We start from the raw sequence: 26,429 nt of genomic DNA on the forward strand, positions 1-26,429 counted from the left end.
AAACTTTCAAGGGCTTGTTTTCTGTTTTTATCCTTGAACGCTTTATGAGCTGCATTAGGCCATATCTCTGGGACGCGATAATGAGTGTCCAGCAGTGTCAACAGAGTCGCCATCTACTGGTCATGTTCTAATTACCCGAAATAGATTACGCGAAACTTTCCGGCGCTTGTTTTCTGGTTTTATCTCTGAAGGCAGACGCCGGTTTTTTACGAAGAACACAACGAAACCCCCTACGTTCGGAATCATATACGTTGCCGTGGTTACGGTTATAAAAAGAAATAAAACGTCAGATCGGCCCTTGTTCTTTTTCCTCTTCACAGACGTCATTTTCTACCGGCTGTATATTGTAATATATATGTTAATTGACTCATCGATTTATTACGCGTGACAGTTATTCTATATGTATCTACGAAATTGGATTAATATATGTCCGTTTATGGGGTTTATGTCTTATGTCATCAATCATACGTTTTAAATAGTGACCACTTACACTGCACTCGTGACAGCGTCAATCTATCATACAAAACAAATTGCAATATTCAATGCTTTCCCTTTTGTGCGAAAGGTTATTTCAGGGAGTTCGAACTTCGGTTATCGCGGTTAGTCGACTATTTTTGAAGTTAGTAAAACCGAATGTCGGTCGGTCGGAACCGTAGTCCGGAAATGGATGATCGTGGAATTGAGCGCGGTCACTGTAGTTCGAACCTAATTCCAAAAATGGCCGACGTGTGAAATGTGTTAAGACCGAACTATAGCGCGTTCGTTTATTAGCTCCAATCACTGGTCGACTAACTGTGATAATGAAGTTCGACCAAAGGTTGGAAGTAGGTCCTGAACAGGGGCGGATTCTGAGGGCAATTTTGAAGGACTTGTCACATCATCCCAATTCGGGACTTTGATGTCCATAAGGCATTATTGTGTGTACCCCCGCACTGAGGGGCCAGTTTTATAGACTTGTCGCATCCCAAAAGGGCACTTTATCCACAAAGGTAATAAAAGTGGCACTCCGCACTGAAATATACCAATCATCTTTGTTGACAAAGTAGAAAAGGGCACTCTCACAAGTCCCCCTGGATCCGTCCCTGCTATACTAGCAACATGAGGACCCACTTAGTTTAGAATTTACGAAGTCATATCTAACTCAAAACTGTTGAACCTACGTACGTCAAACATCATTATTTCACTGAATCATTCTAAATAGTTTTTGTTCTATTTTATAGATATCAGGACGTACAAGGTATTGGTCGAAGATTACGATATCATGACATCGAAATACAGAGTTAAGCATATTCAAGATGAACGCAGTAAGTACACGTGCCGGTAGAGTTTTCGGTACCGGTATTGAAAACGCATTCCCTCAGGAAATTAATAAAAACTTGAAAACTTATTGGCCATACAAACCGGTAGATTTTTGTTGATATCATTCTCCGACCTTATTACGTCCGGCGTGGCACTTACCGATATTAAAGAGATGTTTGAAAAGAAATTGTCGATGTCATTTCAGTGATTAAAACGTATTTCGTGATCAGAAAGAAAGGCGAAGGCGAAAACGACGTTAGCGTAAAGGTAAGTGGCTTTTGTGTGAATCATGGTCCGCAATTGGCGGTAAAAAACTGACAGGGATCGATATCTTTTCATCAATCCACACGTTATTTTCATCAATTTCCAGAAATCTAATACCCAGGCTATCGGTTAATCGATATAGATTTCAACAGGTCTGAAACCAATGCATGCTACAGTCTATTTATTTTTGTTTTGGATTGATTTTTTGTTGGGGATATTTCACCTTAACTTTTGAATATATACCTCAATTTGGTCTTAACACGACCAGTGAAACTTTCACCGAGAACATTAGCGCTAGTGGTATTTCGCTCAATCGTGACCCTTGGTTCGTGCGAGCTCTCAGTACATGCAGTATACGGAGTGCCGCGAACCGGCCACTTCCAGGACTGGGTGATATGAAACTGTGCTGTCTGAATAAACCATCGTTTTTATATCTATTTTACACTGTATAGAAGGATCCCAGACAAAAAATAGACTTAATTGGTATGATAATGTTTATTGTACTGATATTTCGATTTTTCAGGATCCAAACAGTCCCGAAAACTTGCGAAGACAAAGCGTTTGCAAAAATGCTCCTAATCATCTCGGGCCAGTGAGTATTGTGCAATAATTCCATCAAACATCACCAGATGGCGCCAGCTCTTGGGAGGCAATAGCTCTAAGCTGGCATCAATGCGGCGTCTCTGACTTGGCTGGTGTGTAAGAGTTAAAGAAATTTTCTAAGATATTAATCAATTTACAGGCTGGCGATGGCGATGTTGAGAACCCTGCTGAACTGTTAGGTAGACGAAGTAGTGATTTCTTTGCTGCCAGTGATTTGGCTTTGAATGAACCGAGCGATCAAAAAGGTTTGTAAATCCGGCGATACTCGCGGTATTGAAAAAGCTCTACATGCTATGTAATTAACACGTGTACGTGTACGTGAATGTCTTTTCGTGTATTCATTTCACATCATTTCGTTTACAGGCAGTGAATATCTTAAAAAGGGTTACATAACGAAAGGTAACTGATACGCGGTTATGTGTGATAGGTTTTTTTTCTTCCTTACCTCTTTAGACGGGCGTTGATTTACTCGATTAGTCCGCGGTAAATGAATGCCGGTATTCAGGGGTGAATTTTGCAATTATTTCTTTTCTTCGTGCGGATGTTTTCCGGCTTAAACTCTCTCGTAAGCGGAGAGTGAAAGCAGCTACACACACGCGTAGCTTGAAGTCCATTTCGACCAAGTTCTACGCGAAGTTATTTTCTGGCATTTAGCAATCGATTTTAAAGCAGTACACTCCACTTACTCAGTTTAATTTGGATCTGGGAAACTGGGTTAAAAGTGAGAATATAGAAACGTTGAAATTTATTCATAGAAACCTGAGGAGTTTGATATTTCACTCCTTTATAATGGTTTTTAGATAAAAACCCTATAAACTAATTTTAATGTTTCTATATTTTATGTGATTGTGGGACTCATATTAAACTCTTCATTCGCGACTCATTGCGAAGTTTCACCGCGTCAAAAACTGGGATATGTGATGACAATTCCTAGTTCAAGTACCCGGTAATGATTTCGCCATTGCCTTAATTCATAGTGAGTGAGTAGAAGTTTACTGTATAAGATAAGTGACTGAGTAAGTGCGGAGTTGTCTGTTATTATAAGTGGAACTTGGTCCATGAAATTAGAACGTTTTAGATGCGATGACAACCTGCAATTTGATGAGCTCTAATTGTTAGTTAACACACACACACACAAATATACACAACGAATGCACATATCATCGGAGAGATCATAGATTGTAGCTGAATTGCTATAATCCGTAATCGTTTGTTTGTGAAAAAGAGTGAGATTTGTTTTAAATAGATAATGAACACACTTAACGATTACCGGTAGTTCACATTTTTGTTTCAGGTAATGTGGACATAAAATTCGTAAATGAATTTTTGACATAATCTATCACCAACTGATAGTGAATAGTTCCCAGTATTCATCGACGAGATTATATATTCACTTTTTTGTCATTAAATTCTTCTATCCTTTCATCTTTCTAAAGCTTAACACTTAGTCGATGAAATCCTCAGCCTAGTTTTTGTTTTCATAACTATTGTCCGATTTCATAACCATCGTTGATTGATTCTTTTGGTGGAAGGAATGTTGTTACTTATTTGCTAATGTTTTTTCCTCACAGGCTCTCTTCTTCAAAATACAGTATTTGATCGATTATTTCAACGGATAAATTTTCTTAATTTCAGTTTTGAATTCGAGGTGTGAATGTTTTAATTACTTTTTTTTAAAGTTTATTATAAAATTAGTTTCTTGCATTGTTTTTGTTATCATTACGCAAAATATAAAAGTTTCCATAATTCAGATACGAGCGACTATGCTTATATCATATCAGCCAGGATTGGCAATACCAATACGATATAGTTGTAAAGTACTGGCGTATATCATAGAAGAAATTTATTTGGCACAAATGAAATACATGTATATGTTTCTATGATATAGGCAACAATGATATAAGTGTAGTCAAATCAATCATGTGTGGTTGGAACTTATGAACAAGATAAAGGGTCAAAATTATTTCTTCATACATTTCTTGTCGTCTGAAATAACTGAAAATGAACCAATCTTCGCCGATTTTCAGATGATATTTCAAAACATTTTTGTGAACCCAAAGTGAATGAAACATTTTGACGAGGTCTGCTATAACGCTTTCAACTTTATGCTGAGAAAGTAATAAGTTTTTCGAAATTCATCTGACGATTATGAGTTGTTTCTATTCACCTAGATAAAACTAGAGACCTGTGGACAGTTGCTCAAAGCCTGCTGATAGATACCATAGTAAAAATAAACTTGTCGTTATGTCAACTATCCACTCATTTACTCTAACCAACTTTTGAGCAACTGGCTCCAGATGAAGCAGTCTTCTTGTTTCTAAAAAGTAGATATGCATGTTTTAACCTGACTTTTTTCAATTTTGTAGAAGAGCAAGTGAACGGTGAAGTAATGCTTCCGATGAACGAAGCGTTGCGTAAAGCGCATAAACTCAGAGAACAGTCGGACATGCAGGTCGCGCAATGCATCCAGGAAGATATGGGCAACAAAGATTACTTCTATAAACCCCCGATCAACCAATGCACGCTGAACTTCGTCGTCGATATGTTGGAATCAGAATATCGCGAGCATTACCTCGAAGACGAACAGACGATTCGGATGTTCGCGGCTCCGCGATTCAGCGCGATGATGGATATGATCGTGTCGTTGTTGATTCTAATACTCATTTCGATCTGCTGTTTTATCGAATTCGAAATTCGAACGCCGTGGATCGTGATATTCGTGATCGCGATCGTCGTCGAGGTGTTCATGGTCGTGCCGCTCGTTTTGCACGTGTTCAAACCGGAGCGTATCCGCGTCGACAGCGGACTCGGACGATTCTTCATCGGCTGGTATCCGCGTCACATCACCGGCGCCGTGATCATCATGTTACCGACGATCGCCGTTTACGCCAACTTCTCGTGTAACATGTTCTCTATGATAACTCAAACTGATATATACTTCGCGTATTTGATCATCGTTTCGCTGCTACATTACTGTAATTTCAGTATATACAGTTCGTGGATGAAGTCTAGTTTGGCTACGGTCGTCGGGCTGATTCTGGTTTGTTTGATCCTGATTGGTGCTTGTAAGTATAATACGGTGACGCCGCCTAACGACGGAAGTAACATTACCGTTTACGCGGAAGCGTCCTATCTGTTGAATGCCACGGTGAATTCGACGATGGCCGGTCTTTACTCCGGTAAGAATACCGACCGCTACGAGGTGATTCTCGACATGATTTTGATTCTTTTGCTCGTCTGGTTCTTGAACCGCGAATTCGAGATCAGCCATCGTCTGGGTTTCCACGGCGACGTTCAGGCGGCCGTCGACCGCGAGAAGATGGAGAACGAAAAGAACGAAGCCGATTGGCTACTACACAACATCATCCCCGACTACATTTCCGACCAGTTGAAGGAGACGTCGAAATATTCGCGTAACCACAAAGACGTCGGCGTGATATTCGCGAGTATCTGTAATTTCGACGAGATGTACGACGAATCGTTCGAAGGAGGAATCGAATATCTACGCGTACTTAATGAACTGGTCGCCGACTTCGAAGATCTTCTGACGATGTCAAAGTATAAGGACGTCGAAAAAATCAAAACGATCAGTAGCTGTTTCATGGGCGCGTGCGGTTTGAATCCGGCGCTGCGCAGTCAGAACAAACAACCTCTCGCTCACTTGTATAATCTGATGGACTTTTGTATAGATATGCACAAAGCTTTAGATCGGTTTAACGAGAGTATCTTTAATTTCGATTTCATCATGAAAATCGGGTTCAATTACGGCGAAGTAACGGCTGGCGTAATCGGCACGACGAAATTACTGTACGATATTTGGGGCGACACGGTGAATATAGCTAGTCGTATGTACAGCACCGGCGAAGGAGGACGCGTCCAGGTGACCGCTCAGACGGCTGAAACTCTCGGCGATATGTTCGAGTTCGAGTATCGCGGCACAACGATCGTCAAGGGCAAGGGAAATATGGAAACTTATCTATTAGTGAAGAAACGTGACGGCGCCTCATGGGAGTAAAGACTAGTAGTTATTGATTAGATATGTAGTATGTTATATCTCGAGATAATTTTATTCACAGTCGATGTCTAATGTACTTAAAAGTAGATCAGAAACAAAGTAAAATTATTATTTTTTCACGTTATCTGTGTCTGCCTGTACGATATAATGAGATGTAATTTTCTTAACCTTTTGATTTGTTATGCTTCTTAAAAAAATGCCCCATTTTATTGAGTAGTTGAATGTAGTGAGTGATATTGTAGATATGCTTAGATGTGCTCTGAATGCTGTATTTACTGTGATCAGATCCCCTACCTCTAGTAACACTATGAGATCTTGTTATAGAAAAAAAAAACGTACAATAACCTCAGACTTCCAAGTGCTGTATAATACTCTAATGATTTAGAACATTCTTCCAAATGTATCTGTTGCCCATATAGCTGATTAATGTATATAAACATGTATACAGCTGGTTTACATACAAAAGAAAACAGGTATTTTCATTTACTGGGAAAAGAATTGATTTTACGGTATATAGAGCTCTTCATTATCCTTCACCCAGTTGTGGAAAGTGGTGGTTGTAGTAGTCTACAATGCTAGTCTAACCAACCACCCAGATATTTCACTCAAATTTCCGTTACTTTTGCCAACCAGCAATCGCTTGGCTTTTTTTCCCTGTTGAAACGACGATATCTCGGGTTATAGCAACCAATTTTGATGAATAAACTATCTATATTTACCTTATTGGTTCTCGGGCTTCCGTTACAGGATTTTTGTACTGTCCGTCTTTCAGCGACTTAGCCTTTAATAGTTGGCCGATCATGAGGAAACTTGGGTTCAATGTTAGTATGCGGGTATAGTCATGCAGTGCAAAGAATGGGTCCATTGTGCCACCTGGTGGCAGAACTAGGCACTGAAAAGTTGTGTTTCAGCGACATGACCTTGAAGATGACCTCATAACTAAGGAACAGGGTCGAAGTGCTGTCTTTAGCTATTGGCACTAGATACAACATATCCAAAATACTATGGGAACTAACGTATGGTAATTTCAGAGTTCAAAAAGTTGTCCTCATGCATAATGACGACAGATTCGAGTCTGAGCCTGAGAACCGTTGTCACCTGTGGCTTTTGATGTTTTTGGTCTTTTAATTACCTATATTTGATTGGAGGATAACATTTTTACAGATGTTTATGAATAAATTTGATTTAAAATAATGACTTTTTGCTGACGAACTACAGTGTTTCAATGCCTAGTATCAAAATGTAGAATGAAGTTATTTTTTGTTATTAATGAATTAATATTGCATCATATTTGAACTATGATCAAGTCACCTGAATAAACTTGAAAAGAAGAATGTATGTTATATCTGATGTTTGTGACACTAGTTTGTTTTGTTCAAAATTGGTGCAGCAAAACTAGATTTCTGGTGGTTTAAAGTGACGGCGATGTGGAAATTGCTGAAATTGTCTTAGCATCTGTAGTACACTGACGAAGGTTCTTTGTAAACATTCCCCATATCCCCTATTATTTTGTCGATAAAAGTCAGAAAAAGATGGTGGTAGCTGAGCTTGCAAGGCTCACAGAAGCTATCAGCTGAGGTAAAAGTTTTTGTGGCAATTTTTACTGGAAAATGTATCTATTGCTTCAAGTAATTTTTGATCAAAATTTTTATTTGTGATATCTAGCCTCTGTGCTTGCATGTTATGTTTTAACTCTTCAGGTAGTGTTTTTGACCACTATTTTTCCAATGTTAAAGATGAAATCATCGGTGAACAACTGAATAGGTGTTCCTTAGGCAAATCTATATGTAGTAAAACCCACAATATAATGAAAAAAACTGGATAAAAATTTGATGTTTCAGCCCATTTCTATGGGCCATTTTCAAAAACTGTTTTATTGTGCAGTTACGACAATATATTTTGGCGGTAGAAACCTATGTTGGAGTTAATTTCTAAAATGATAGTCCTTTAAAATGCCACCATTAGGACCGATGAAAAACCTGGCGTTATGACAAATTTGACGTTATACGGTATAAAGAATGACATTGTTCATAGAATTTTGAGTTGGATTGGGCAAACTTGTTCTCTAAAAAATGTGGGCCTTTTCTGAAAAAAGTGAGCAGTCTCATTAAAAAAACGATGGCATTATAACGAACTTTGACGGTAAATCAAATGTCAAATTCTCATCTAGTTTTTTTCAAGTGTGGGCTTTTATCTCATTGATACAAGGCAGTCATTTGTCTATGGAAACTGAATCTGTATTTGTGTGTATCAGTGATAAAGAGGCAAGGGCTTTAATATTCGTAACTCTTCCAGTAAAGTTTGTGTAAATGGAAACAACATAAGTTAACATCAATCCGTTATCTATATATTTGTATACAACCCGTGAATTCATGTTAAAATTTTATAAATATTTTATTTTTAGATTTTAATTAATTTATATATGAATATATCTTATGGATATACGATTGAAAACTGTTCTTGTTAGCTAGGTAAAAGTGTAGAGAAACATTTCTTCTAGTAGTCATTACGTCTGGACTGTGCGTATGTCTAGAAGATGATAAAATGGTGTTGTTACTGTATTCAGCGTATTCTTACACATCAATAATCAACCATCGGGATATAAATATATACATGTATAAGCTTACAGATATTCAATGTGAAATTTAGATTATTTCTGGAATTGTTCTTACAATGTAAATATTATAGCAATTTTGGCATATTGTAAGATGTTAGGATAAGATTTTAATCTAATCATCCTCATCATGTATTGTGAGAATTTGCAAGATGGATGGCTAATTTATCTTATTTTAAGAACGAATTAATTCTAGAACTGTATCTCTATTTTTATATATGACATTCTGTCAGTGACGTGGTCATCAACCCAACGTGTCTGGCAATTATATATATCTGTAAATGTATGTTTCAAAAGATGGCTGTTGATTGAATAAGAGGATTGAACTTTTTTCCACAGTACTTGGCAATGCTGTTTGTTCATTATGTTACAAAACCATGTTATTATATATGATCTATTATATTGAAATAAATATTTACCAGCCCATTAATAGAGGCAATTGCTTTAGATGAGCCTATTATTGTGTTAATTCACTTTTTGCCATAGATTTTAAATAAAAGTTTTTTTCAATAAATCTAGAGCTATCAGTTTCACGGGGATGAACAATTTTTTGATAATGATCATCCAAATTTAAATTGTGTAGTTAGGTTGTTTAGTTAATTAATGATTTTGGGTCCTGTAACTTTTTTATGTAAGTAAGATGAATTTCTTGACTGCGATTAGGTTGATATTATTGTTTTGTCATCTAAAATAATGATAATAAAAAGAAATTCAATTGAAAAATGTGTTGTTTGTTCCTTTTTTTTGTTGTGGTGGTGATGGATTTTAAGTGGTTTATCACGTTTTGGCTCGAATTATTCGAATATGAAGTGGTATTCCATTTTTACTGATATGTCAAAAAAAGCTAATCGCAAAAAAATGAGGAAAAACGATGGACATGTTTTTGCCGTGGCCATCAGCAATGCAGCCTCTCTACGGCGCAGTGCCCGAGATGCGCGCTAGCAAGGTCGATCGCCGAGTATTTAATTAATTTCTCATTCGGTATCATTCGGCTATTCTCGGAAACTGTACCACGTGACCGTCAAATTGGTGTTTCGACCAATGGAAACACGTCGCGCGGTCACGTGATGCAGTCTCCGCCGTGAATAATTAGATTCCGACGACGCCGATGATCGTTCGGGAATGTTCGGCATTTTGTATGACAAGCATAAAACTTTTCATCAACAGCCGCCATTTTGGGCAAATTGGACCCTGAACATTTGCGATTTTACGCGTAAAATGTTCGCCAAGCGGCCGTCATGGGCGGCGTTTTACCCGCGAAGTGGATAGTTGATGTTACGGCGAAGGATCTTATCACTTGTCCTTTGTGCTTAAAGGTAAAATAGCGAGATAATCGCCGCGTTTCCGACAGAATCGTTACGGCTTTGTGCTAAAATTCGGAGTAAATTTCGTGCGAATTTGTCAACGATCGAGATGGACCATTTTAGACTTTTCGTTCGTCAAGATCGTCCGCGTAAATGTAGTATTCATTTCAGATTTTGTTATGCGCGGCACGAAGGCGAGCTTTGACCGACGAGAAGCTTCCGATTGTTTAATTATTAATCGTAAATTTTAAGAAGGAAACCCCGAAGAATCCAGCATCTACTTATTAAATACATACAGTACAACATGGCTGACCAACTCGTGGATCACGGTCCTCCCAGTAAAAGACAGAAATTAACCAATAATGCATCTCCAACCCTAAATGCTAGTGACAATGCAGGTAACCATAAAAATGTGCAGAACACTGAAATTAGTCCTCAATTTGTACGTAAACCAAGCGTTACAAATCTGATAGTCAAGCATAGAGTATTTTTCATGTTCTTTAGCTTTTTTGGTAAAATATCTTGTCAATCGAAGATTTAAAAAGTGTTATTTGTATCTTGAGTTGAAACCTTCATGTCGATGAAGCTTTTGCCTTAAAATCTAAAGTAAATTTGAAATAAATTTAAATTTATGCTATTTTGTACCTTGTAATGCCGAGAACGTATCAGTTTCATTTATTTGTGGGCTGCGTTCGTTGCTAGGATTGAAATCCACTTCTTCAAAGCGTTCGATGATTCTTTCATTGCAGATTACCTCGGTAATTTCCTCGATGAGCTGCCGGATGAACTCATCGCCGCTCCGACTACCGACGGCGGACAAAACGGATCGGCGCCCGAATCGAACGCGATGGTCGAGAATACATCTTCGAAACACCAGCGGTTATCGCAATTACTGGCGGGCGGTTCGTCCGTCGCGAATACGGCGGGCCTCGAACGACAAGGCTCGAATCCGATTCAAATGATACGAGAACTAAGTCCGAACGTCGCGAATAGCCTGAACAATGCCGTGAAAAGTCCGTCGTTAGCGAATAATCTGTCGCCGGCCAATGTTGGGAATACGGCGACTTCGACATCGATTCAACACAGTTTGAACAATGTAAATAATAGTAATTTCAACAGTATAGCAAGCAGTACTCTGGATTCTATAGCAATCAGTTCGGCAATCGGAACTATGTCGATGGCTAATATGAGGCCTACAGTTACGCAGGCGCAGAATTTTTTAAATTCGAACTCTGTTGGCGGCTTGCAGCAAAACGGACCGTTAATCATCACCAATCCCGGTCGACGGCCAGTGGGACAACAAGGCAATATTTTAGTGAATTCTCTCGGCGGCCAACAACAACAACAGCAACAAATCGGCGCTGCGCCTTCGCAGAATAACGTCATGGGTCCTCCGGGGATGAACGCGCAGTTACAGGGCCAACAACAGCAACAACTCCAGCCTCAACAATCACAGCAACAACCGCAGCAGCAGCAGCAACAACAACCGCTTGCTACAGGGGTGAGTAACTAACTTTACTCAATTTCTAATTTATATTTAATCTATTTGGATGATTTGCTGCGAATCTCGGCTTTTCGCCGAACTAAAAGCATGAAATATATTTCATTATTTCGTCCTCAAAATCTGACGAGAACCGAATAAAACGAGCAGTGCATTCTGAAATGTGGTGTAGGGAAAACGTAAAACATTAAGCGCTGGAAAAATATAATAGTCCACTCACTTTTATAGCTTCCTGATAAAGTGCACTTACTTGATACAGTAACCTGAGTCAAGTTCCTAGAAACTGTACTCTATATATTCTGTGGTACAACTTCTCTTACACAACATGACCTACTTTGTATTCGATGATTTTTAATATGAGACTGAAATAACCGGAGTATCAATGATAATCATTAGCTCATCATGCTTACTCATTAGCACATAAGTTACTTAACTTATCAAGTCTGGATGAAAGTAGCTTGTATGTTCGGTCTGTCTGTCTGTCTGTCACTCAGGTCTTCGGTCTAGTACTGTTAGTTTCCTGTTGTCATGGAAACCAACAAATCGGCACAGCGGCTTTTAGCCTTGAGTGTGTATAATTTTTTCAACATTACATATTTCTTACAGCTTCTCTTAGCGTAGTAAACAGCGATGATGTTTTCTTTGTTTTTTTTTTTTGCCGGGGTTTACTTGGTACACGACGATGCATTCGTTTTTCAGGCTCCCGGCGCGACTGCTAATAACCCGATGAACCCGCCCTCGTCGACGCCGACGGCTGATCCCGAAAAACGTAAACTAATCCAGCAGCAACTGGTGTTGTTGTTGCACGCGCACAAATGTCAACGTCGAGAACAGGCGAACGGAGAGATGAAGCCGTGTTCTTTACCGCATTGTCGTACTATGAAAAACGTACTCAATCATATGACCACATGTAACCGAGGCAAATCGTGTCCAGGTAAATGATCGCGTTCGTTTATATCTGAATTCATGTTCTTCACACGGTTTTCTACCATAGAGTGTGGTTGTTCATTGACCCGGAAATCCTCGGCGATTGGTCAGGGAATGTTTTTTCCTTGCGAAAATTTTGTAAAAAAAAAAGCGCTAAGTTGTTGCGAAATTGGTTGAGATAATTAGATTGGCGCATATAATCAAATTTTACTTTCTATGTCTCACGTGTTTCGCTGTGTTAACTGATTGAATTGTTAGCGGATAAGGTTAGGGAAATCAACTGGGAATAGTCGAGGAGAACGCAATTCCGAAGAAAATGGCCACCCTGATATATTATCTGTACACCTTGAATCTAATCGGTGAATAATGTGATTATTCTGTTGCAGTGGCTCATTGCGCCTCATCCAGGCAGATTATATCACATTGGAAGAACTGTACACGCAACGATTGTCCGGTTTGTTTACCGTTAAAACACGCTTCGGACCGACAGCGTCCCGGGGCGGTCGTACAACCTCAAACTCAACCGCGCCCGCAAGGACAGATGGCGCCGATCGACATTCAGCGAGCGTACAACGCGCTCGGCCTGCCGTCTCCGTCGAATCCGTTACCGTCGGCGACGGGACCGGCCGGAATACGACCTCAGCTGCCGCCGACGTCGACCGGCGCGGCTGACGACGCCTTCACGACGGTTCTCGAGATTAATAAACCCCTAACAAACCAAACTACAAGAGGTACGTCGTAGATGATCGCTTAAAAATTGTTGATCGCAAAATGAATAGAAAATTCTGCGTATACTTATGATCAAATCGGTCTCGAATTCATTTTGTGATCAATGATCGTTTCAATTAGTTAATACATATTATAGTAGGTAAGCTTTTGCGGACCCTGTATATGGAATAGCCCGAGTGTCTGCTAAGACCGGCTCGCTGGCTGGCCCCTGTGATGCGTATAAAAGTGCTATGTCGATTTCTCTGTAGGTTTATCCTCTCCTGGACCTGGTGCCGGACCATCTATTCGGCCAAAGTTACCGCCTCCATCCCCCGCAGCCAGTGATGATGCATTTGCATCAGTTTTGGAGATTACTAAAGCTTTGTCCCATCCTACCGAACTACCAAATAGAGGTTTGTTATAGACACTGTGGTTGCTATGTGTTAAAAGCACTCATCAGTTTATGTTTCTCACTTCGTCTTAAAAATTATCGATCCGTAAATTTTCATTAATTTATTAAAATATCACGACGCTGATGAATGTTTTTGTGTATGATCGCCCTAATCTTAATAATCAAATCTCAACTCGGAGGTAGATTTTTCGTCGATGGTCATCGGTAAACGTTGTGTTTTATAGGCACCGTCGCCGGTAGTGGTCTGATATCACCGCCATTAAACGCGTTAAACCAGGCGCCCGCCACTCCTGCTCAAGCGTTACAAGCTTTAACCGGCAATCCGGCGGGACCGGGCGGCGCCCTCGGTCTCGGGCCGCACGGCAATATACCGCCCGGCAATGAAGCGTTGGCGAATCTGGCTCAGACGACGCGCGGGACTAAAGAATGGCATCAACACGTGACACAAGATCTCAGAAATCATCTCGTACATAAACTGTAAGTCTTCAGCGCCATCTTACTGTATTGTCATCTTACTGCTTTATCATTGCTTTGTAAATAAGGATTTTTTGATATCCACTAAACTGAGTTTAAGAATACGAATTCCCTGATGTTGATTCGGGTTTTTCGAGGAAAATTTTGAAAATAAGTCATTTGCTTATATTCTGAGCTTTTTGAAGCGATGCTTTTGACCATCCCGTACATTAAAATTGTACCCATCTCCTGCCACTTCACAACTCATGAATTAGAATTTAAACCAACACGGAAACTTTGCTGAAAAATTTGCTTTGATTTCTCTTTATCTCTTCAAATCACTAATGCAACATAACAGAACATACGGAAGTTTAAAAATCATCTTGAATTCTTGTTTAAATCGCTAACGTCTGCGTGATTTTTTAATTTCATAGTGTACAAGCGATCTTCCCAACCCCTGATAGAGCAGCATTTAAAGACAAACGCATGAACAACCTAGTCGCGTACGCTCGCAAAGTCGAGGGCGATATGTACAATACGGCCAACAGTCGGGAAGAGTATTATCATTTACTTGCCGAGAAAATCTACAAGATACAAAAAGAACTGGAGGAGAAACGTCAAAACCGATTGAAAGAACAACAGAAACACGGCGTACCTCCCAGTCCTCTACCCGGTATTCGTCCTATCAATCAAAGTAAGTTTGGCACCATTCTGTAGTAATTGCTCAAAGAGATCGTAATTTATCAAATTGTGAAAATATTTCTTAAACTACGAACATTTTCATGATTCCTTGAACTCGATATCGTTTGTGTAAAATATGAAGCGTTAATTCATGCCAATGCACACATGCAAGCTGCCAGATTAATAATACATGGCTACTGTATATTTCGATTTACAGATGGTCCGCTTCCAGGACTTAATGCCGGACAAAGACTGCCGAATGCTAATATGGCAGGGTTATCTAACGATCCGTACGCTCTGCTGCCGCCGACGCCTCTACAGCGACCGGTCGGGCCCGTACAGCCGAATAATATCACTGGTTTGTTACCACCAGCAAGGTCTACAACACCGACAACCAATATCAACGCGGTACGTAAATCGTCTTAGTTTGCTATGATTTTACATAACTTGTTTTTTAGCAAGTCGACTAAGTGCCATTTAATGCGACTATTCAAAAATTCTTACTTTCCGCAAAAAATGTCAACGAGTGCTGATAAGTTTTGCATTTTGGCTTACGAGCCATCTGAAAAATTTAAGTAATTTTGATACTAAGACTTGATCGAATGTTGGAAAAGCCAAACGCACATCACGTTTGGTCATTTAATGCGTTCTAGTTGATGTATATATTATTATAATTGATATATTATTATCACATCATTTAATATGACCTAGTGCATGAATGACAGGTGGTTTGTTCCGTAGATTATTGTTAGTTTGACAAATCGTGATTGATGAGCAATATGTCTATCATGGGTACTATTTATTTAAAAAAATGCTAATTTTTCCGCAACTAAAATGCTGAAAAGTGCTAAGTTTCACTTAGCCTTACTGCTAGAAAGCTACATGGCTAAAGGAGGATGTACTTAGATTAATGTTTTTCGTTGAAAATTTTCAGTTGGCTGCACCAAATCCGACGAGTGTCAGCGCGGCCCTTCAGGAATCTCAAAATCAACTACGCGAAGCGTTGAAGAGGCAACAACAGAATATACCGACTCCTCAGCCGGCCTCGTCTCTACCCTGGGAACAACCGGGCTCGCAACAACAAGCTATATTACAATCACCGGCTTCGTTGAGCAATGGTAAACAAACGCCTCAACAACCGACTCCGCAGGACGGCCATTCATTGGGTAAAGAGATGAAAGAAGAATGCGATATGAAATCCGAGGTTAAAATCGAGCCGAAAGCCGAGGCGCAAGCATCGCACGATATCGGCGGCAAGAGCGAGTTACCGTTACTCGAAACGGACGTCAAGATGGAAGTGAAATCCGAAGGTGGTAAAGTGTTGCCGGTCGGCGGTGGAAAAGGAGACGGAATCGTCGGTAAATTAGAGAGCAAGACTAGTTTAATGGCGGCGACGCCCGGTGGCAGCGGCAGCGGCGGGAAAATCATGAAACCCGAACAGATGGATACGTCGATAAAATCGGAGCCGATGACGCCGAAAACCGAGACGACCGACGACAAGACCGCGGCCGTAGCCGACGGCGCGGGAGCGTCCGGCGGTACCGACGGTCAGTCTGGTGCCGATGTAAAACCAGCTGATGGCGATGCCGGACCGAAACCGAGTCGCAAGAAGAGTAAGTGATAGGCCTAATGTATACGCGGTTTACAATCGGGGTTCATTGCAAACAAGTTTTTCTAAGTGCTTACTTTTGAAGAAATCAAAAATTACATTAAGTGCTTGCGAAGTGCTTACCCATGGCTTTCGATACCCCAAATCAATATTTTTTTGGACAATTACGCGTTACGCGGAAAATTCATAAAGACTGTGAATCTTTGGTTATGCCTTTTAATGCTTTTGGGCCTGATGATTTATGTTGTGGATTGGGACAAATTTTTCATTGAATATTTTTTTGTTCTGCGTTGCAGTTTTTAAAGCCGATGAACTTCGCGCCGCGTTGATGCCGACTCTGGAGAAACTGTACAAGCAAGACCCGGAGTCGATTCCGTTCCGACAGCCGGTCGACCCTAGTCTACTGCAAATACCAGTAAGAATTCTATAGCCGTCATTTCATTCAGGACCCTGCTTTCATTGAACCATATTCAAGGGTAACACACGCTATATCTGACCTCGAATCAATTCGAAAACAGTAATTTCTCGTAACTAACGCGCAGAATTCGACTCTGATATGAAATGTAAATTTCTCGACGACTTTGTGCGATTTTTCTGATATATCAAAATGATGAAGGTCAGATTTAGATATGTTGCCTGAATCATTCGCTCAACTCCGAGGCATGTATGTGATAGGTGCGTGTTGAAAAAAATTGACGATAGTAGCTTTTAAAAAAAAAAAAACATTATCACGCGGGGCTGTGTATGTATGTGTGTACGTGATTGATTATAGCCAGCTTTGTTTTAACCCTAAACACGATTTGCTTTAGCACCGGAATTACGAGTGCAGCGCCTACCCATTCATATCATCACAATCATTTCCATCATTCCGTTTGCTTGGTTATATTCCTTTAAACATTTTTATTAGCGTTTTAAGTTTTGGATGTTTTAAAAGGGGCACTCGTCGCGTAGACTCGATCATCATAGTTAGGCTACTTACACACACTGCTGCAAGGCTTCTGCTTACTGTCATTGTTCAATCGCGCTCTTATCTAACGCATTTATTATTATCATCATTCTTATGATCATCGTATAATCTATTATTGATTTATTTTTGTTTTTTTTTTCTTTCGAATGGTTCACTGACGGTTTGGGTCCATTGCAAATGACTGCACACTGGCTGTACTTTCTATTAAAGTTTCACCGTGGTTTTTTCCCATTTTGGAACGTCCCGAAATTCATTTGTTGTTCGATGTGTCCACGTACTTATTACCGCGTGCATGCTTTTACACGATTAACATGGACCGAACGTATTAAATGAAGAAAGTGTGCAGACATTTGTGAATTGCTGGTCGTTTCATTCGATTCACTAATAGCACATGTTTCATCAACTCGGGCAATGTACTTTGTTGCAGGACTACTTTGAGATCGTGAAACGCCCGATGGATCTGTCAACGATCCGTCGTAAACTGGACACCGGTGGCTACAAAGACCCGTGGGAGTACGTCGACGACGTCTGGCTCATGTTCGACAACGCGTGGCTCTACAATCGGAAAACGTCTCGCGTTTACAAATACTGCACAAAGGTCAGTCTCTTCTCTCCACCCTCAGATCAGAAATACCATTACCATTTCAGCGCAGTCAACTACTCATTACTACCAGAATTTTCTAAATACTCTCAAAATCAAGAATAATTTCTAGTTCATTTGCAATGGGGTACCGGCAACGCTACTGTGGAAAGCGGAATTCCACCATAATCCGCCAGGTTCGCTACTGTACGATACTACATCGACACTGGATTTCTTCTCAAACTCAATTAAAATCTAATGATATTTTCTCAAATTCTATGCATGATATATGAAAATGGTGGCACATATGAACTCTAATTGGGAGACCGAAAATTGGGATCAAAGTTACTTGAAAATGAATTAATTTTGGTCGAGTGTGTCCTATAACTCGACATCTGTGGCGACATCTGACGGGATAGCTGGTGTGCCAGTTTCCCATTAATTACTATTTTTGATAAATAACTGTTGTTAATGCTGAAAACTACTGTGACACACCAAGGTAGTCTGCTCTGCATAGTAGATACTTCGACATGGAGAATTCGATGAAATTGATATTTGTATGTATCGTTCGATGTTTTATAGTTAGCGGAAGTGTTCGAGAACGAAGTCGACAGCGTCATGGAATCGTTAGGATATTGTTGCGGAAGGAAATACGTGTTCCATCCTCAAGTATTGTGTTGTTATGGTAAACAGCTTTGTACGATTCCTCGCGACGCCATGTATTACGCTTATCAGAATCGGTAAGTAACTGACATTTTCAGGACCGTATACTAGCGGTACATTACTTTATTCGGCGTTATTCCGTAAATTCATCATCCTAAATATTTGTCTTCTTTCAGTTACGTCTATTGCGAAAAATGCTTCAACGAAATTCACGGCGAGGAAGTAGAATTATCTGAAGATCCGACTCAACCAGTCGTGTAAGTCAATATTATACGTTATAACTAATCGTTTTAGAGACGACTTCTCTACTGCCATTTACTCAATTCTTGTCATTGGAAATATTTAAAGTTTGAACTAGAAACCGGTGCGTCGAAGTAGCTTGAGAATCCAGTTTCTTTGAGAAGACGGGACTTTCAGATTTTTTGCCATAGTTCTGAAGTTTTCAAATGTTATTTTGTAAACGAAGAATGAGTTTCTTTCTGTGGTTCGTAGGGAAACAGGGTTTTTCGTGAACTCATAAACTGAGTCAGTCCTTTAATGCATCTCCCGATGAAATGATTCTACCAGAAATAAGAACGTTTTGATTTAAACGAAGAAAAACTTGAATTCTGAATGTTTTTCGATTGTATTTCTGTTTTTCAGTAAGATCAAGAAGGATCAATTCGTGCGAATGCGAAATGATCACCTTGATCCCGAGCCGTAAGTTGGCAGTGTCTATTTTCATGGGCACTATCATCTTAGAAAATGCACTAACCTGACCGCTTTTACTCGCGACCCAATCGAGCCTCAATTGTTTAGATTTCAAAACATTTCAGTTGAAATATTCAATATAAATGGCTCGTTGGGTTATTACAACCTTATTCACTATAAATGTACTCCTCGAATGAACATTAATTTCTAATGCTTAATTAAACAATGGGGGTATAATATATGTACTTGGGCGGAAGTGAAAGGTTGTACGCTATTAAAGCTGTCATGTTTTGTAGTTTTTTTGGCTTGCCTAGCTATATTTAATAGCACTTCAGGTTGTTGGATCGTTTCGTCGAATTTCCGCCTTCGGTCTCTTTTTTGTATCGCGGGCGGAAATTCGACTGGAAACTCAATCACTCCCTGTGGCTTTCTCTCCTTGTTATATATATATATATATATCAATCTGTACTGACATACGAAACGCCCCTGACCTCGTTCTGAATTTGTTGTTATCCTTCAGTAAAATCAAGAAAAGCCAATTCGTTAAGGAAAAGAACGACTCTTTAGATTACGAACCGTAAGTTTAAATGACGAAAGGCGCAGGTCGTGACCGCATGCATCGAATCGTAAAGATTTTCCGAATTGAGACGATACGTGAATCGTCTTGGATAAAATCTTCTATCAATCACTAGTAATTTGTAGTGGTGTCGTCTGTCTGTATCGGGTGTTGAATGAATGTTTCCCGGAACATTTTTCCAATGAACCTCATACAGTCTTGCGTTTGCTGTGTATCTTTATCAATACTAATATATGCTTATAAATTAAGTGTATTAGTGCGTAGTTAATATGTATTAAGCAATGTCTAATCTTGTAATTAGTTAAGATATTCAATTTCTGATAAATGCAAAAATTAGAATTAATACTTAAAAATGAAAAACAATCGAGATTTGAAAAGTGTTTCTTCCCTCGATATTCGGAATAAAGTTTATACGGGTATTGAGAGCGAAGAAACGTTGCTATTCGCGGAGTCTGTTCATGGTTTTGTGTTATCTACGATTTCAGTTTTATCCTGTGTCAAGAATGCGGACGAAAGTTGCATCAAATATGTGTTCTACATTTCGATCCGATTTGGCCGAACGGGTGAGTTTTAAAGATCATCAGATCATCTATCGTAGAAGACGCGATATTCTATGTATTCGATATTTTATGTCGCTTGTCTTCCGTTTCAGTTTTGTATGTGATAATTGTCTGAAGGCGACGAATCGGAAGCGGAAAGAGAATAAATACACGGCGCGGCGTCTGCCGGCGACGAAGCTCGGCACGTATTTAGAAAATCGAGTCAATTCGTTCTTGAAGAAGAAAGACTCCGGTGCTGGAGAGGTGGTCATTCGCGTGCTGTCGAGTTCGGAAAAAGAGACCGACGTCAAAGCTGGAATGAAAGCCAGGTTCGTTGTGGATATAAGTTATTATCTTCTAGAATGATGATTTGATACAGATATTCTCTGTATTAATTCAGGGTACAAAAGCTTAAAAGTGCTTACTTTTGAACAAAATTTAGTAAAGCCCTTAAAACGAGTAGTATTGTATTCCAAATTATTTTTTTGCCGATTTATGTTGTGGACATGGATGAGAGCTGCGAATGATAAGAAAAGTGTCACTTGTGCCTAACAAAAGTGTGCTTACTTTTGCTATCAAAACGTGCTTGAAATTTTGCTATTTTCACCTCAGCCTTACTGCTATGAACCCTGTTGATTTGTTTTATTTGTAGATATGTGGAAACCGGTGAAATGAGCGAGTCGTTTCCTTACAAAACGAAAGCTATGTTTGCATTTGAAGAGATCAACGGAACTGAAGTGTGCTTCTTTGGAATGCATGTACAAGAGTATTCATCTGACTGTGCTATGCCAAACACCAGGTATGTCGTTCAGTTCTTGAATCCACTGTTATTGTATGGGTGTCATAGATTTTCAGATGTGAACATTTTTAATTGTTCTTATTTCAGGCGAGTTTATATATCATATTTGGACAGTGTTCATTTCTTTCAACCACGCCAGTACAGAACTGCAGTTTATCACGAGATATTAATCGGATATTTAGATTATGTCAAACAATTAGGGTACGTATGCACTGCTGATATGTTAACAGGCTCGCGATAGCTCTATGTTCAGGGATGATAAAAAATAACAATCGAATGTCGTAAATTTTGCAGGTATACAATGGCTCATATATGGGCGTGTCCTCCCAGTGAAGGCGATGACTATATATTTCACTGTCATCCGCCTGAACAGAAGATTCCCAAGCCGAAACGTTTACAAGACTGGTATAAAAAGATGCTTGATAAAGCGATTATCGAAAGAGTCGTCATCGACTATAAGGTCAGTTTTTCGGAGGATATTTATTCAGGGACCTGGCAAAACTCAGTCAATCCTAAAAATCGAGGGAAACTCGGGGAATTTGACGAATTTTGCACAAAAAAAAAACCAGGAATACAAGGAATTTGGATATGTTATTGACCATGCTTTTCTTCTTTATCACTAAGTGATTCATAAAAAAATGAATAAATTGTAACTAATAGACCAAGAAATTCCTCGGAATTATTCAGGGAATTTATAAACTGCTGGAAAGTGGTCATACTGTTATTTATTATTGAGGGCTTTGTTCGATTGTTTTACAGGATATACTGCGAGACGCTATAGAGAACAATTTAAAAAGCGCCGCCGAGATGCCGTATTTCGAGGGCGATTTCTGGCCGAATGTCCTCGAAGAGAGCATCAAAGAGTTGGAGCAAGAAGAAGAGGAACGTCGTAAACGCGAGGAGGCAGATGCCGCGGCGGCTGCAGCTGCCGCAGCTGAAGATACGTGCGAGTTGCCGGAGAACGGCGACGGTGGCGCTGATGTGAGTATTATCGAGAATATTCGACGTAATTGGCAACGCGACGAAGCGATCGTTCTGAGTTGAATTATTGATGCTTACGTTTGATTTTAGGGTCAAAAGGGCAAGAAAAAGGGCCAGAAAAGCGGACGCAATAAGAAGGCCAACAAGAAGAACAACAACCAACGTAAGAATAGCAAGAAATCGAATCTTCCTCACGGTGGAAATGATTTGTCCGCTAAACTGTACGCCACAATGGAAAAACATAAAGAGGTAAGTCTCATAGGCTCGAAATTTAAAAGTGTTTCGTACATCTGGGCCCAGTTTCATACATCGGTATTAACTTCACACCAGCGGCCTAACGCAATTATTGGAATCGAATGAGATAACCCATGGGTTAAGCCTGAATCAGGTCGACTAAGATCCAATGAGATAAGTCAGATCTTATGCAGTGAAGTCAGCGATCTTTAAATCAGGTACCTTTTTCGACATGAGTTTACGCGACGGATTGATCACTATCTGATCGTAAGCCGAATTGTAAGGATAGAACAAGTTCTATTTCCTATGATCGATCTGAATGTCCTAGCCGATTGGCGACAAGTATTGCATCACATGACTTAGCGAGTCAACAAACAACAAGACTTGGGGACTCGAGGAAGTGTACTACCGCGGTTTTACAAGAATTTAGTCGGGTCCTAAGTCGACCTGAGCTAGGCTTTATAGGATAGTCTCAGTCTATAAAATTGGCCATCGAGTATTTGAATAGGTTGCTCAATCAATCGTTCGATTTGTTTCAGGTATTTTTCGTGATCCGGTTGCATTCTGCTCAAACGGCTGCGTCGCTACCGCCCATACAGGATCCCGATCCGTACATACAATGCGATCTGATGGACGGACGAGACGCGTTTTTGACGTTAGCGCGCGAGAAACACTACGAGTTCTCGTCGTTGCGTCGCGCTAAACTATCGACGCTGGCGTTACTGCATGAGCTGCATAATCAAGGCAAAGATAACTTCGTGTACGCCTGCAACAACTGTAAAAATCAAGTCGAAACCCGATTCCACTGTACAGTTTGCGATGTAAGTAATCTTCATTTTCTATTAGTTATCGTGGTTTATTTAGCTGGAGTTGCAGTCTCTTCTTCCCTACTGCATTGCTTAATCACCGATAATCTATTATCGGAATGGCTACTGACCTGGAAAACCTGGGCTTTTAAGCGAATCAGTAAATTGAGGGAAAACTCAAGGAATTTGATAAATTGTAACATTTTAAACCGAGAAATTCCTTGTACATGTATTTACTCATGGAATTTTTTGTTATGACATGGAAAAATCAGGGAAAACTCGGGGAATTCGTAAATTGCTAAAAAAGTTGACAATATTGATTTACTCTCACAAAGTTCAAGCTAAAACCAGTATTTCAAGTCACCTGACCTGAGGTTCGTTGTTCATAGTTACCGAAGTACTGGAAAATTGAAATTACTTGATGATTTTAAAATGATACGCCTATTCCTGGTTTGGAAATATTTGGGAACTTGATCGATTTTCCTCAAATCCTGGAAATATTTGGGAAATTCATTATACTTCATGTAGCATTTACTGAGGGCAACTTACCTACTTCGATATTTCTTGGAAACGACCTTTATCAATCAGTTACCATTGAAATGTTGTAAGTGATGGTGATATCTGTTCGTTATTACGAAGACCATTTCCATTTGGGAAAATAAATGTCTATATGAATTTTGTAATCATGTAACTGTGGGAACCATGGGTCATTTAGGTTTTCTTCAGTTCCGATAACTATTAATATAACAATCTTTAAGAATACCATTTTGTAGCGAGGATGATATGACGAACTTTGTTCCTTTCGTTTTAGGACTTCGACCTGTGCGTGCCTTGCTTCGAGAAAGAAGGCCATCCGCACAAAATGGAGAAACTCGGATTCGATTTGGACGACGGCTCGGCCGACGGACAGGAGAAACAAAATCCGCAGGAGTCGCGTCGTTTGTCGATACAACGTTGTATTCAGTCGTTGGTGCACGCGTGTCAGTGTCGCGACGCGAACTGTCGATTACCGAGCTGTCAGAAAATGAAACGCGTCGTTTCGCACACGAAGAGCTGTAAACGCAAAACGAACGGCGGCTGTCCGATCTGTAAACAGCTCATCGCGTTGTGTTGTTACCACGCGAAACATTGCCAGGAGGCTAAATGCCCGGTGCCGTTTTGTCTCAATATCAAACACAAATTACGCCAGCAACAGCTGCAACAAAGACTGCAACAAGCTCAGATGCTGCGGCGTCGTATGGCCGCGATGCAACAGTCGACCGTACCGGGAGGTTCGCATAGTCAGTCGACCCCGATACAAGGACAGCCGTCGGTGCCGTCGCGACCGGTGGCGTCCGTTAAACCTCAGCCGCCTACTCAAGCGCAACAATCGTTCGGGGGTAAACCGACTATACCTCCGCCGGGCGCGATGCTCGCCGCGCAGCAGGCTCAACAAGCCGCGCAAAGACAGGCCGGCGCTTTAAATAGCTACGGCAAACCGGCGCAGAATCCGATGCCGCCGCCTCAAATACAGCCTCAGCAGCCGCCGCCGCCGCAAAAACCGATGAATCAAATTCAAATGGCCGGACCGCCCGGTTCCGGGCAAAATCGTATGTTGCCGTCGTTAGAACGCTGGCAACAGATGTATCCGGGAAAACCTCAGCCGCAGGGTCAACCGCAGCCTCTGCAGCAGCAGTCGCCGCAGATGCAACCACAGCAAAGACAGATGGCGCCGGGTGTCATGCAACAGGGAATGAATAATATGAACATGAATCCACCGCAGAGGCCTCCGCAAATTCCTCAGGCTTCGTTTCAACAGTTATTGGATAGCTTGAAATCTCCGACATCTCATCAACAGCAACAACAAGTGCTAAACATTATTAAATCTAGTCCACAGTTAATGGCGGCAATTATACGTTATCGAACGCAGCACACGCAGCAACCACCGGGAGGAATGCCTCGTCCGCCGCAGGGCGGCCCGCAAATGCAGGGCCCGGCGCAAGGAGCTCCGCCCCAGATGCAGGGACCGCCGCAAGGGGGCGCTCCTCAACAACAACAGCAGTGGTTTAATCGGTTCCGTCAAAATATGCCGCAACCCGGACAGCAACAAATTCCTCAACAATTCCAACAAGGGCCGTCGTACGCCCAAGGACAACACGGGCAACCGAATTTCGCCCAACAGAATTTCCAAGGGGATAATCAACAATTGTTATATCAGCAGCGGCAACAAATGCTGCAAGTTCAACAGCAACAACAACAATTAAAACAACATATGGTTGGTAACCAGCCGGTAAGTCCTCAGCAACAGTTGCTGGGGCAACAAGCCATTCCTTCTCAGCAGCAAATGATGCAACAAGTGCGTTCACCACCTACCTCAATAGCACAGGCGGTCCGATCGCCGCAACCATCATTGTCACCTAGGCAGCAACCTGTACCATCGCCGCGGCAACTGCAACAACCGTCGCCGCACATAACGCAACAGTCGCATTCCCCCCATCCGCACGCTAGCGGAGGCACGGATCAAATCACCGAACAGGTCATGTTACCCCAGTTACAGGGACAATATGGCAACGCGGCCGCCGCCGCCGCCATGCAACAATTACAGAGTCCGGCGACGAGTCAGGATCTCGGACTGAATCCCACTGAACCGGAGGTCGCGCCTCTCACGCCGCAGGACCAGCTATCGAGGTTCGTCGAAACCTTGTAGTATATATCAACGTACGTAGCGTGGTTGGTTGGATATTATTATTACAATTATATAGATATATATATGTATATGTAAATATATATATATATGCATATATATACATATATATATATAAAGTTATTGTGATGTTAAGACTCTTGGAACAAAGAGCCGTGTACTGTGAATAGTAACCTTGCCTGGTGTAAATAATTGTACATAGTCGAATCTTTATATCTTTTCTGAGAACAAATGCTACGATTTTTGGACTGTAAGAAATATGTTTTATTATTATTAATTATTATTATTATTATTATTATTATTATTATTGATTATTATCATTTTTATAAGAAAAAAAATACGATACACGTGTCGCTATTGATTATATATATATATATTATTATGAAATGACGATGGTGAAATATTTGTGTCTATATGAAAATGGATGATGGATGTGTTCTGTGTTATAATGGTTTAAACTGAATAATGCTGTAGGGTTTTCGCAGCCGTGTATCTCGTCGTGTTATAAACGATCGATTAA

General features: G+C 40.5%; 2 protein-coding genes across 2 annotated transcripts in view; both read left to right on the forward strand.

Moving 5' to 3' along the window:
- LOC141905529 (adenylate cyclase type 9-like) overlaps positions 1-9,447 on the forward strand; it is a 44,356-nt gene extending 34,909 nt beyond the window's left edge. The window contains exons 3-7 of the mRNA XM_074794412.1: positions 1,221-1,304; positions 1,505-1,566; positions 2,087-2,155; positions 2,306-2,411; positions 4,533-9,447. Coding sequence (XP_074650513.1) covers positions 1,221-1,304; positions 1,505-1,566; positions 2,087-2,155; positions 2,306-2,411; positions 4,533-6,181 — 1,970 coding nt within the window. The 3' untranslated portion in view covers positions 6,182-9,447. The remainder of the gene's footprint in view (positions 1-1,220; positions 1,305-1,504; positions 1,567-2,086; positions 2,156-2,305; positions 2,412-4,532) is intronic.
- An 847-nt stretch (positions 9,448-10,294) lies between these two features.
- LOC141905523 (histone lysine acetyltransferase CREBBP-like) lies at positions 10,295-25,937 on the forward strand. Its single transcript, XM_074794401.1, has 23 exons — positions 10,295-10,497; positions 10,849-11,600; positions 12,300-12,534; positions 12,914-13,258; positions 13,505-13,648; positions 13,872-14,124; positions 14,535-14,794; positions 14,999-15,189; positions 15,716-16,394; positions 16,687-16,805; positions 17,785-17,955; positions 18,520-18,677; positions 18,777-18,857; positions 19,811-19,867; positions 20,353-20,430; positions 20,520-20,735; positions 21,059-21,205; positions 21,293-21,406; positions 21,500-21,665; positions 21,965-22,186; positions 22,277-22,435; positions 22,960-23,241; positions 24,038-25,937. The coding sequence occupies exons 1-23, from the start codon at positions 10,404-10,406 to the stop codon at positions 25,910-25,912; spliced, it is 6,798 nt and encodes a 2,265-aa protein (XP_074650502.1). The 5' UTR covers positions 10,295-10,403; the 3' UTR covers positions 25,913-25,937.
- Positions 25,938-26,429: the final 492 nt, after the last annotated feature.

Source organism: Tubulanus polymorphus, chromosome 5 (genome assembly GCF_964204645.1).
Source record: "Tubulanus polymorphus chromosome 5, tnTubPoly1.2, whole genome shotgun sequence".
In the NCBI taxonomy this organism is placed as follows: domain Eukaryota; kingdom Metazoa; phylum Nemertea; class Palaeonemertea; order Tubulaniformes; family Tubulanidae; genus Tubulanus; species Tubulanus polymorphus.